This window comes from Aythya fuligula, chromosome 1 (assembly GCF_009819795.1).
Source record: "Aythya fuligula isolate bAytFul2 chromosome 1, bAytFul2.pri, whole genome shotgun sequence".
Taxonomy (NCBI): domain Eukaryota; kingdom Metazoa; phylum Chordata; class Aves; order Anseriformes; family Anatidae; genus Aythya; species Aythya fuligula.
Genome location: NC_045559.1, coordinates 67,885,663 through 67,898,962, shown reverse-complemented (window position 1 = coordinate 67,898,962; position 13,300 = coordinate 67,885,663). Strand labels below are relative to the sequence as shown.

Sequence of the window (13,300 nt, the reverse complement as noted above, 5' to 3'; positions counted from 1 at the left end):
TCTAGAGTTTATTTGCTTGGGTGCTGTACTGGAAGCTACTGCTCCACTCTATCCCCACCTCAACGTATGAGAGAAATGAACAAAGGCATAGATTAAAGGTGTTTTGTGAGCATCACTCAAATCACTTCAACTAATACACTGGTTTTTGGCAAGTCTTCTCACCTCTTAGTGAGAACCTTGCCCCTGTAAAATGATGAGCATTTAAGGGTTTGAACCTGTCAAGTGTAAGTGCATATGAATGACAGGATAATTAATTTGCTGTATGTCACTCCTATGACATGAGAAAGGTTATAAAATGAATTGTTAGCTTTCTCCAGTCTTATGTATGGGACCTCAAACTGTCTATCAGGAATAATTAAATTCCTTTTATGTAGTTAGGCATGTTTAATTAACATTCACCAATTAACCCATTTAACATTAGATAGCCCAGTGTTTACTTTTCTGTCCCAGGTGTTAGACATATCATGAGACAAAGACAAAAAAAAACATTAGAAAGAAAAGAAAGAAGGAAGAAAGAGAAAGAACAGCTTTGTAAGAAGGCAATGGTGTGAGAAAGCAAGCATCTTCTCCATTTGGCAAACACACCTATTCGAGCTCCACTTCCAAAAATAAAATAGGACATCAGCTTGTCAAGGCAGTCTTAAGAAGGCTTCAGTGTGTGTCTGTATATATATATTTATTTATTTATTTTATTTACCTGTGCTTTCACCAATGGCACCGCAAGGAGTTTCTTGACTGCATCAGTAATGTCTCTGGTTTCCACAAAGCAGAGGATACTGCAGATTGCTTTAGCAACTTCAATCACATTATCAACTTTGTGCTGCTGATAACAGAGACAGAAGAGGAAAAGTGTTTTTTTGTTTGGTTGTTTTTGTTGTTGTTGTTGTTGTTGTTGTTGTTGTTGTTTTTTTAAATAGGCAAACAGCATTAGTTTGGCTATGTCAAACTTGCTACTGATCAATAGTTTGCTAGGTATAGCTTTTTTTTTTTTTTTTTTTTTTTTTTTTTTTTTTTTTGTAATCCAATTCTCTTCCACAAAATGTACCCCATTGAAAACTGTGACAAATTTGCTAAGACTGATCTTGAGGCAAAATGGAGGTTTATCTGAACTTCATAAGTGTAGAAGCACTATAAGAAACTTCATAGAAAATCTGAACCTAAATGATTCACAAACTTTCTGAGGCTTTTATCCTACTGTGAATCTATCCCCACTATTGTCTCCTACCCATCTCTGTGAGAGATGGCAGAGATCCATGTTCCTCCTAAAATTAGTGACTGTGTGGGAGGCTGCATAAACTGACACCTGTGGACTGAGTAGTTTTGTAACTGTTTTTTTCTGCAGAGTATATATATATATATGGTTCAAACTATTAAATCTTATTGATAATAAATTCATAAATCTTTAAATATTACCATATTAAAATAAATCTCTACATGAATAATGTCAGATATGCATTGGGGAATTCAAGAAGAAATTTGAATCCCAAAGGAAAGAAAAACTCTTCATAAGTATCAAGTACCCTATGTTCAGGAAAATAAATAAATAAATAAATAAATATGTGTTTACTACACAGTTATATGACTTCCTTAAATTTTAAAACATTCTCTGAAAAAGCAGAAGCTCTTCTACAAAATATTCTCCATGTTTTCCTACTGATAAAAATTCCTTTCAGTCAGCTACAGCATGTCTATGTACTGATAAAGTCATTTCTCTAACTCATCCATTTCATGCCTTAAAAGGGGCATGAAACCAAACCAAGATGAAATTTCAGTTTTCAAGCTAAGTTTCTATATTCAGATAGTACTGAGAAGGTTAACACCTATCATTAATACAAATAAATATAAAAATATATCGAGGTTACTAATTTCATATTTAACTGTATTTTTAAATGTAAGTTGATTTTGTTTGTTTAATGAAAAAATAAAAACAGCAACATCTTTTCATACTAGAGGCTCTAGCGAGAAAAAAGCTATGGCTGCCTGTGATCTCTTGAAAACTTTAGACCTTCATTTGGACTGAAGCTGATTCACCCTTTGGCAATTTACAAGGAGTGCACTTCTCCCTCCTGCTTATTTATCTCCTATCACCTGGATTTTTAAATTGAGCTCTTGTAGGATTTCCCCTCTATGCACACATACATTGCCAAAAGAAGTAGGAGCCTTTACAAATGATACAGCTTTCTTAGCATCTATAACTATGACAAAACTAAAGCATTATAGAATATTATATGTGCTATATTATCATTATATATGAATTACGTATTATATATGCTAGTCTACTGTGCAGTGGAGTAAAAAATGATATACAGGTGTATATATGCAATACTATACATATGGTAAATAAATACAATCTTCATTTGTTATTATTTTGTTGTTCTCTGCATGTGGATACAGATTATTAGAAAAATGGATTTTATATTGATACAGAAAAATACATGCAGGGGCAATTTCTGAGAAGTAAATCAGCATTACATGAACACAAGTGTAATTCTTGAGTAGAGCAATAGCTATACTGCTGGAGAGAAAGAAACGCCCACATTACATATTTTTATATACACATATATATGGTGTTTCTCAGAGAGCTGGGTGCCTTGAGGAACATCTCTATTTCTGTATACTATACTATTCAGTTTAGAGATCAATTTAAAAGTATTTAATGTTTTTATAGAAGTTACTATACCATATACCTTTGTATACAGTAGCTACTTTTAAGAAGCAGATTATACATCAGGGAACAGTAAGCATATAAGAAAATTGTGGAGTACTAAATACTATGAGTGATGACTTCTTTTGCACTCTCTTTTTAGATATTAACATGTACAATTTTTCCTTTTCCCTTTGTGCATATATCATTCTTTTTTTTTTTTTTTTTTCCCTGAAATGAGGGAAGGCAGAGATTCATTTATCTTACAAAAGATACTTTTTTTTTATAGATTTCCTAAAAGAAGTCAACAAGATTTATAGTCAACATCTTGTATATGATTTTTTTTTTTTCCCTCTACATATGTAAATTCCAGCAGAACCTTTGAAGGATATTTTTGGATTTAAGTTATTTATATGATAAAATAAAGCTATGTCTGCAGTCCGTATTAAAAATTTAAAATGTTTTCTCTCTATGTTAGTAGTATAGTCTGAATAGATTTAAAAATAAAGTGGTTGTCAGACTATTAGGGCAATTAAAATGCTTAGCTGTCTGACTGGACAGATTCTAGGAACACTAAATTTCAACCCCAACAGCATCAATTTCCGCACCCATGAAACATCCACCCTACTTGATATCAGATATTCTAAACATTTCATTTCTCAATTTTAGAGGTTTTATTCATTGTTAAATAATTAAAAATAATAATTATAAAAAATTGCCATTTATTGGTCATTGCCAATGTAGATGACAGTGGATTTGTCATAGAAGTCATGCATTGGTATCTTCATGGCTTTTTAAGGCATCTGTGAATAAGCAGGTTTGGAAGGAGGTAGATAAATAAGTTATTATTTTATTTTTATTTTATTTTTTTTTATTTTTGAACTGAGGATGTCAGGATCTGTCTGATTAAAACTGAATGCTTATGGAAGTTTCATCTGAGCAAAGAACTTTAGCAGATGTTTGTGTACTTCTGAGCAACTCCCACTGGCTTATCCACACTGAGTGTGGATTGTGTTTAAGAAGAAGTGTCCCATCTCTCTGCAATGATGCAGGTTCTGGTTTCAAAATAATTATTCCCATCTAACCTTGGTATAAAGCGCAGTTAAAGACCACAATTTTAAACCTTCTTAAGTGAATCTACTCAGATTTTAGAGAGAAAAAAAAAGTAAACAAAGATTCAAAGAATGAGTCAAGGGTTCTCTTTTTTATTTTTAAACTGTATATTCATGGCTATAATTTATTACATCACAGCTTCAAAATTTTTCAAGCCACTTATTAAAGCAAAGCAGTAACACTAGTTCTTATTACTGTTAGTTTGAAAAAGGTCTATGTGTTACAATGCCTCCTCTGATTGAAAACATCTGCATGGTGATTTGACCTATATCATTAACTTGCAGCTTTGTTCTTTTAACCAACTCACATAAACTTTCTTTAGTGTCCTTGTGCAGACACCACATTGAGAAAGAAAAAAAAAAAAAAACTACAGAGAAATTTAGCTCCATAGTAGAATATGCATATTTGGTGCATAAAATGAATACTTGAAAAGTATTCTGTCTTCCCTTTATAGATAAATTAATGATCAAGTAATTGCCTAGTCAAGGTAAAAATCCTGAGCAAAAACAAATTTAACAGTGTTTGATTTTAAGTCTGAATAATATCTATATAGCACAGATTGCAAAGTATGGATTGTAATGTATCATTAATTTTGAGACTATAGCTACCTTTAAATTTTGAATCCTTTTATTATAGGCATTAAAATTTCAAGTGAATGTGAGTAATTATACTGATGGGTCTACTTCAGTAAAGAAATATATATGCACATTTGAGTTTGGAGCCCTTGATTTTTCCAAATGTCTATGACTACATCCCATTTTATACACTAAAAATTCTCCTTTGAGATACTGCTTACAGAAGCAAAGTTCAGTGAATGACTACACTCAAAACCAGAGATTTTCTTCATAGTTAGGCACAGTTCAACAGCTTTTGAACTTTTATACACTTTGCATAAATAAAAATGTAGAATACATTTACCTACATATATTTATGTACATATATTGATATATATATATTTATGTCTGTATGCATATGTGCCTTTATGTGTATATGTATACACACATACTTGTATGTACATTTATGTTTTCTGACTATTCAAAATAGCAATGCCCATGAATCAAGAACATCCAGAAATATTAAAAATTGGACTTCAGTACAAGTGACATTTCTTAAATGAAACAGTAATTTTAGATTTTAACATATTTTTCAAAAAAATCCACACTTCAGTGTAAGGAGTTAAAACTCATTTCTTTCCAGTACAAACCTTTGAAATTCAGTTAGTATAACAACCTGAAACTCAGATAAAGTAGATATTTGTTTTCTTCCAGGCTACCACTCAAATATGCATTTGTCCTTTAGGTTTAAGTGCTGCCTAAAACATTAGTTAAAGCTAAGATTTCCTTCAGGGATGTAATATTCAACTGGCAGCCCACAATACTTTAGAAAAAGCCCTTATAAGTTTTTTTTTGCTGCCTAAACCTAATTCTGCAGTCTCAAGTTTGAATATATATATATATATGGATATATATATATCCTAAATATGTAGATACTTGCCCATGAGTTTGCAAAATCAAGGACAAGTTTTGCAGGTACCATGTATATTATACCTCTACTAATTCAAAATATTATACTGTCAACCCAGTGATACTATTTTATTTACAGATTCCCTGATGCTTAGAAACAGTCATCTCTGATATTTTACCTTTCTAGCACATTCTTCTTAATCTCAAGTCTTGTTAATAGAATTTATACCCTTCCAAAGTCAGGTTGAGCAGCCTTAATTAAAAGTCCTCTTTAATTGCATTTGAGACAGATTAATAATCAGATACCTTTCGAATTGAAGTTAATGCTTTTCTGGTATAACAGAGTGAGAACAAATACCTCATTTTGCAATAGATGCTCCACTTGACCTCTATATTTCATAATAACTGAGACAAGGTTCAGTCTGGAAATAGGAGAAAAAAGAGAACAACATCAAATTAATAGCAATTGGATAAAGAGAACATTTTTTTTTTCCTCCCCATTCTATAAATCAGAAATAGTTTAACTAACAGGGATTTTAATGTTGATATAAAATAAGGACAAATGTGTAAGCATTTGGTATTCGTGAGCCTGGTTCTCTGTGGCTCTTCAGTAGCCACTTGCCACAGAGTGTAGATGTAGAAGTCCTCTTTTACCTGGAGGATACAAGTTTCACAAGTGAAAGAACTACCAAAGTGATTTCCTAGTTAAATGTCTATTTAACTCGAAATCCCAGTTATTTCTCTAAGGTTAAGCATGTGCTTACACATTACCTTGAAAGATGGACTTAAGTACATGCTACGATGCCTTGTTTCTCAATCACTTCAGGCTGTAAAGCTGCAGAGAAACAGGCAAAACATCTGCAAAACATCTGAAAAAGCTCTACATTTCAAAAGCCCATACAAGCCACAAGTATAAAAATGTGTATTATAAAAAGGGGCATAATTGTTACAGATTTCGTTAAACTTTATTTGCTTACAGTTCTAAAGTTTACATGCTCAAACCATTTCAGCAACTGCCTTTTTCATACTATTACCACAGCTGTGAGTTGATTTTACATTGTCATTCAATTAAATCCTGAAAACTGGTTTAACTCAGTGGGAGACATCTGCCACACTGTAGTCCCATACCTTTGTCAAACTACACAGGTTGCCACAAAGTTTGTGCAGGCAGACTTCTGTGCTTCAGCAAAGCTTCATTAAATGTTGTAGGGTTATGAACAAGAGAAGAGCACAGGCCTTTCTGAACTGCAGTTTCTGAACTGCAGGACTGATGTTTCAGCTGTAAATCTTACCATTTTAGAACCATAGGTTCCAAGTGCTATCCATAACGTAACCAGAGTCAGTTTTGCTTTTTAAGAAGTATTTGTGTCATTTTCTGTTTCTAATCATAATCACACTGTATTTTAAGCACAGTGAAATTTTATTTGCCATTTAAAAATGTGCCTATGGCTAAAGTTACTGCATAAAGGAATACACTTTCTTTTTCCTTTGACAACTACATCTGTAGGGTCAAGTCTTCAGAAAATGATAGGAAAACCTTAATTCCCACTTACACATCCTGCCCAGCCTACTCACTGATAACTGGATACTGTAAGACCTTGACAGTACTAGGTATACTAGTTAAAGTATACGTGTGCTTTTATGGAAAAGTGGAATCTTCAATTTACATTCCTTCTTTGGTGGTTTATTTTGTACTTGTTTGTTTATTTTGGTTCTGTTTTTTTTGTTAAAATGTCACTTTCTTGCTCGCACTTTTCCCTCTCCTGTATGTCCCACATTCCCTTTCTACTAGGGTTCACTCTCATTAGAAAGATTAGAGGGAACTTCCTCAGCATTGTGGACTGGTAGCTGACAGTCATCAAAGTATTTTGATTACTTCAGAGCAAGCAGAATATTGTTTGCGGAGGAACCGTGTGAGTCCTTATGTACCTAAGCTGGGCTAGCAGCAATCAGAGCTTAGGGTTGCAACTATGGTCCTAAGTATAGGTTGTACGGTATGTCACTAGATTTTCACCATATATCATATGCTAAGAGGAGGAAAGAAGAGGAAATTTCACTGAAATTGTCACACAGAATAATAATAATAAAAAATAATCAGGTAGACCTTCCTTGTGGTAATACCAGAGTGCATTTCCCTGTACTTGCCTACTGTTCACCTCCTCCTACATATGGCTTCGCCTCTGTGGCTTTTTTTTTTTTTTTTTTTTTTTTTTTGCAATATGCACTAGCCTTATCTAGCCAGGCAGTTTGAGCATTGAGAAGCTGCCTAGCAATTCCTCCTGTAATCCTGTTAAATCATAGCTAATACAAGTTGTTGCTTTGCTTTGACGAAGTCTGCAGGCATAACATCTTTTTCATACCATTACCCAGCTCACAAGTACTTCTGGACATGTAAGCTTACCCTATTGCCTTGATGCACACAGTTAAGCATGCTTACTAGCATGCTTAGCCGACTAACTAAAAAACAAACAAACAAAAACAAACAAACAAATGAACCCATATTTTCCATCAGTTGATTCTACCCTAGAGAATTTTGTATAGATAAATATATGTATAAAGTAGTCATAATTTTACATAAAAATTTCAGAAAAAAAAAAACAACAACATGCAACAAGATGACCAAGATACCTCTAACTGTTATCCTGAATCTTCAGCTACTAGATAACTAATAATAGTCATGTTACTATAAATACATACCAAATACTTTAACATCTTTGACAGCTGTGCAGAAATATGATAACAAAAATATGAATTATGCAGAAATATGCCAGCCAATGATCATTCAGTGTTTCTTTGATACTAAAGAAAAATTTGGATGTTTTTTAGCAAGGCTTTGAAAAGAAAATAAAAACAAATAAAAATATGAAAAACTTTGGAGAGTTAGTCTTGACTCCTGACTGGTCTATATGGGAAGAAGGAGATGGTCAAATATATACTTAACAGCATTAGTTTTTTCATTTTCCTGGCAGCAGTACCTACTGTGGGATGGCACTGGGTTTCCTTTCTAAAAGACCACTGACAACCATGCTGCCTATCTGAGTTTTGCCTAAATGCATGGATCAGATTAGCCATCATGTTATAGTTACTGGCACCTCAATGTTGGTGACTATGGGCCAAATTCAGTTCTGGTACTGTGGACTGTAGTTCTGCTGATGCACTCACAATTTACATTGTGTTTAATTTTCAAGCTATGAAAGTCAGTGAGTGAAGCAATGTAGGGGCTGCTGTTTTTATTTGTTCACATTTGCCTGTGAGAGCAAATCTGATGATTAAAAAAAGTAAGGTTCCAGTTCATTCTTTTTTTCTTCTCTGCCAAGTTCTGCATCTGGGAAGGAAGAGCTCCATGCATCAATATATGCTGGAAGCTGACTGTCCAGAAAGCAGCTTTGCAGAAAAGGACCTTGGGGTCCTCATGGACATCACTGAGCTGAACATGACTCAGTAATATGTCCTTGCAGGGGGAAAAAATATCTAATTAGTATCCTGGGCTGCATTAGGCAAAGTATTGCCAGCAGGTTGAGGAAAGTGATCTTTCCCCTCCATTCAGCACTGGTGAGGCCACAATGGGAGTATCACATCCAATTCTGGGCTCCCTAGTATAAGAGAGAGGTGGACATACTGGAGAGATTTCAATAGAGGGCCCCAAAGATGTTCAAGGGATTGAAGCATATCTCATGTGGAGAAAGTTGTAAAGAGCTGGGACTGTTTAGTCTAGAGGAAAGAAGGCTGAGAGGAGATTTCATCTATGCATATAAATACCCAAAAGGAGAGTGCAAAAAGGCAAAGCCAATCTCTTTTCAGCAGTACCCAGTGAGAGGACAAGAGGCAATGGACACAAACTGGAACAGAAGAGGTACCACCTGAACACAAAGAAACACTATTGCATTTTGAGGGTGACTGAGCATTGGCACAGGTTGACCAGCAAGCCTGTGGAACATCCATCCTTGGAGATACGCAGAAACAGTCTGGTCACAGTCCTGGGTAACCTGGACTGTGCCCAGACATAACTTCATTAGATCTTATAGAAAGAAATGCCTATTCTTGACCATTTTGAATGCGCTACTTTCACTTCATGTTCCTTTATACTTGCATTGGAACGTGCAGTAAATGATCCTTTCCTATGCACATTTTCTGTGCTCCTCAATTTCATATATACTTCACATCTAAAAAAAATACCTATCTTTCATCCCTTTCTCTGGATAAAGACATCAAGATTTTTTATGTCTTTATCAGAATATTGTCATTTATTTGTTTCTCATATGGAAGGCATTTCATACCTCTTAGAATCTTTACTGCCCTTCTCTTCACTTTTTGAAGTTCTACTACATCATATTTGTAATGGAAGAATCAGAACTGCCAGCAGTATTTAAGGTAAACAAATACCCTACATTGATCCTGTGACATAATATTTGTTTTTGTCGTTCTTGTTTTTATTCCTTTTATAATTCCCAACATTTGTTTTTATCTTATTTGCAACCACTGTGCACCAAACTGACATTCAGAACTATTTATTATAAACCCAACTACTCATTCCTGGTGGTAAAATTCAACTTGGAGCCTATGCATTTCATACATGAATTTAAGACTCTTTCCTCCCATCCACATTTATCATCTCGAAATTTCATCTGCCATTTTATCACATGATTGACTTAATACTGTAAAATCCTTCTACAGATCATCACAAGCAGTTGTTGTGCACATTATGGTCAGCAAACTTTTGAACTTTTGTTACTTAGATATTACTCCCCCCCCACCTTTTTTTTTTTTTTTCCAGTTGAGTTAGAAATGTAGTTGACAGCACAGGTCCTGACTGCAGATCATTCTGGGTCACCACTGCTGGAAAATTATTTTTCCCCACCCATGAACAACAAATGGGACAAGCAGAAAAGAGCAATCTATCACAGCTCATGCTTCTACTTTTTCAATACTTACTGAACTTGTGGTTGAAGAACGTATTTATTGCCCATGCTATCAGTTATTCATTGCCCTACAGCATCAAAGGAAATCTTGAGGAGTTTTGCAACTCAACATCTTTTCTCACATATCCCTTCTGAAGACTCTCCTTGCAATGAAAAAGTCCACGCAATTTACATCACAAGAAATAAAACAGTGAATAAGTGGTGTATATATAGACTGTATGATAAGTTTGATCTCTCTACAAGGACCAGAATGAAAATTTGAGCCATGCTCCTAGGAAAGCAGATGGATCCTCAATAAGCACCAGACATTCTCCTTGAACAACTCACAACCTCTCTGTTTCTCCTCCATCTGCTAATGACAGGTGTGGCATCTAGCTTCCTTGGCAAAGTACTTTATGACACATTGATGAAAAATGTTACAAAAAGCATTAAACAGCACTTCTTTCTAAGTGCTTGAAATGGAACATAATGAAAGTTGAATGAGGAATCTATCTTATTTATTGCTTATCCATGGCAGGTTAGATTTAGAGTCAGACACACTTTGTGTACTAAGTTAAAATCTGTTTATAGCTAGCCCCAATAAAAAATAAAACAAATTTGACTGAACTGAAAAAAAAAACAAACAAGGATAATGAAAAGTAAATTATTTTTACAGTATTTACTCTTAAACATTCTCTCTGTCAGAGCAACACACACTTGATTATTATGGTTCCTTTAATCCTGGGAACCTTTGAGAAACATGAAACCTCTAATGAAACCTTCAACAACATGAAAGGGTGAGAACTGGGTAGATCTATATACAATTATAGATTTTTGCTAAGCAACCAATAAGGTCTGAAAAGAAAAGTCTTAAAACACCATATCAATTTCTTTCCCTTTGGTATCATTCCTGTACCCAGCAGGTCTTGGAATTGTCTTTGAGCTCAGGAGGCTCACTACCAATACAAACAATTACAAATAGAAATACTATTAAATACCAGTGTTCTTACCGAGTCAGTCTCAAGCACAAGTATATTCTACACAGCTGATTCACACTGAACTGTCTTTGGTCATCCTCGTACTGTAGAAGAGAAGTATATAATGAGGTATAATATTATGACAGGAAGAATGTACATTAGACAGATTTGCTTGGTATTTTCCAAAGTCCTGTTGTTCCAAGTTCCTGTTGTTTCAGGAACTCCTTCCTTACGGTATACATTGGTTTTTCAGGAGATTTTATTTGGTAGCTCTCTGATATTACACCAGCTTGTACTGAACAATTCTGTGAATTTGCCTTGACACATTCTGCTGAACAAACCTGTTTCTCTTCAGATGTACTCTCTCCTCCAGCCCCACAGATATTTTTCCCTCTGATGTACACATAGGCAGCTCAGCCCATGCCAGACTTGTATTGCCAGTGTATCAGGCCACCACCATGTCCTGAAAAACCTGACCTTTCTTTGACTGTGTGATTGAGCCCAGATCCCTGTAACACACAGAGGAAAGTTACTGAAAAGCTTGTGCAAGCATGACCCCAAATTCACTGGTCTTGGATTACAAAGGAATAATAGTTGTGAACAAATATAACTTTGGGAGGGGTGAGGGAGAGAAGAATCATATAAGAAAACAGAAACAGCTTAGAGGCATCTAGTGGTGGAAAGCTCAATATGGATAAATTCACATAAATTCTGCTTTAGATTGCTATGTAAACATTTAGTAATAGTACCATTTAAATAGCATGATCTAAGCTAGATATTTTACAGATGTGCTGCAAAGAAGTTCATCTGGAGTGTTACTATCTGTTTTATCACATAGTAGCAATAAGTTGAAGATGAATTAAACATATGAAGAAGGGGGGTGAGGTAAGAAAAAACATTCTCATGTATTAAACCTCAAATGTACATGCTTGGACCTAAGCTCTAAGCTGTGCTTTGTCTTGGTATTTGATCATATGCAAACACTTGTGTTGCTGATCTCAGTGTAGTAATGTGAAAGAGTTAAATTTTTACAGGGGAGAAGACAGGGTAAGTATCTGGGGGTTAGGGAACAGGATGCATCTGGGAATAGACAGTCTCTCAGCTGATTTCAAATCTGCCTCTGAACCTCACAGAAACGTTCCTACAAATATGATTGCAAGACATGCACAAATAGCTTATGTGTACCATCTTCCTGAGTGCAGCACTAATGGCACTGTGCAGGGCTCTGACCTAGTAACTGCACTTCTTGCTCACTACTCAAAACTGTCTTTTGCCCTTACCTACACAGAGGTTTGGAGGCTCTTATCTCTAATAGCTATTAGGCCACTTAAATGCATGTTAGAGGACTGGTGTAACATCTTGGGCCTTGAGAATACTCCGTAGTGCTACCTTCCTATTCCAGGAAAGAAGTTAACTCCAAATACTCAATTGTTGCATTCTCTAATGTGATTTGTATTTGCTACTTCTACACAGAACAATAGGCAATCATATGCATCTTGACTCTCAGGAAATGATACTCCATTTTTTAAAAAAAGTCTTGTTATTCTACAGATGAGTAGTGTACATATTCAGCAAAATCTACTCTGCATTTTTATAATGTCACTGCATGCTTATCTGTCACACTATCACCTTTGGAGATCTTACAAAAAGCACAGCACATCTGAACTGAGTGATTGACGAGGCTGGAGATACTGATCAAGACTGAGAAATAACAAACTTCCTCCTTGCTCTCATACATTGCAAAGACTAGAGGATAGGGAGGGATAAGCTTGGAAAAAATATAACACAGACTGAACAGAGGGAGCCCTGAAGCTCAGAGAGAAAGCAGATACATGATTGATTTGAGCCAAAAGCTTTAGGAGATCTAATGGTCTGTGGCAAAAAGATGAGTGTAATGAAATTATTTAGTACCTAAATACAGAATCACAGAATCACAGAATTCTAGGTTGGAAGAGACCTCAAGATCATCGAGTCCAACCTCTGACCTAACGCTAACAGTCCCACTAAACCATATCCCTAAGCTCTACATCTAAACGTCTTTTGAAGACTTCCAGGGATGGTGACTCCACCACTTCCCTGGGCAGCCTGTTCCAATGTCTAACAACCCTTTCGGTAAAGAAGTTCTTCCTAAGATCCAACCTAAAACTCCCCTGGTGCAACTTAAGCCCATTCCCCCTCGTCCTGTCACCAGGCACGTGGGAGAAT

The 13,300-nt window shown here is 35.3% G+C and overlaps 1 protein-coding gene across 1 annotated transcript in view; it reads right to left on the bottom strand.

The window, feature by feature from the left end:
- PIK3C2G (phosphatidylinositol-4-phosphate 3-kinase catalytic subunit type 2 gamma) overlaps positions 1-13,300 on the bottom strand; it is a 209,369-nt gene that overhangs the window by 168,548 nt on the left and 27,521 nt on the right. Inside the window, 3 exon segments of the mRNA XM_032208221.1 lie at positions 698-823; positions 5,579-5,642; positions 11,129-11,199. Of these exon segments, the coding sequence (XP_032064112.1) occupies positions 698-823; positions 5,579-5,642; positions 11,129-11,199 (261 nt within the window).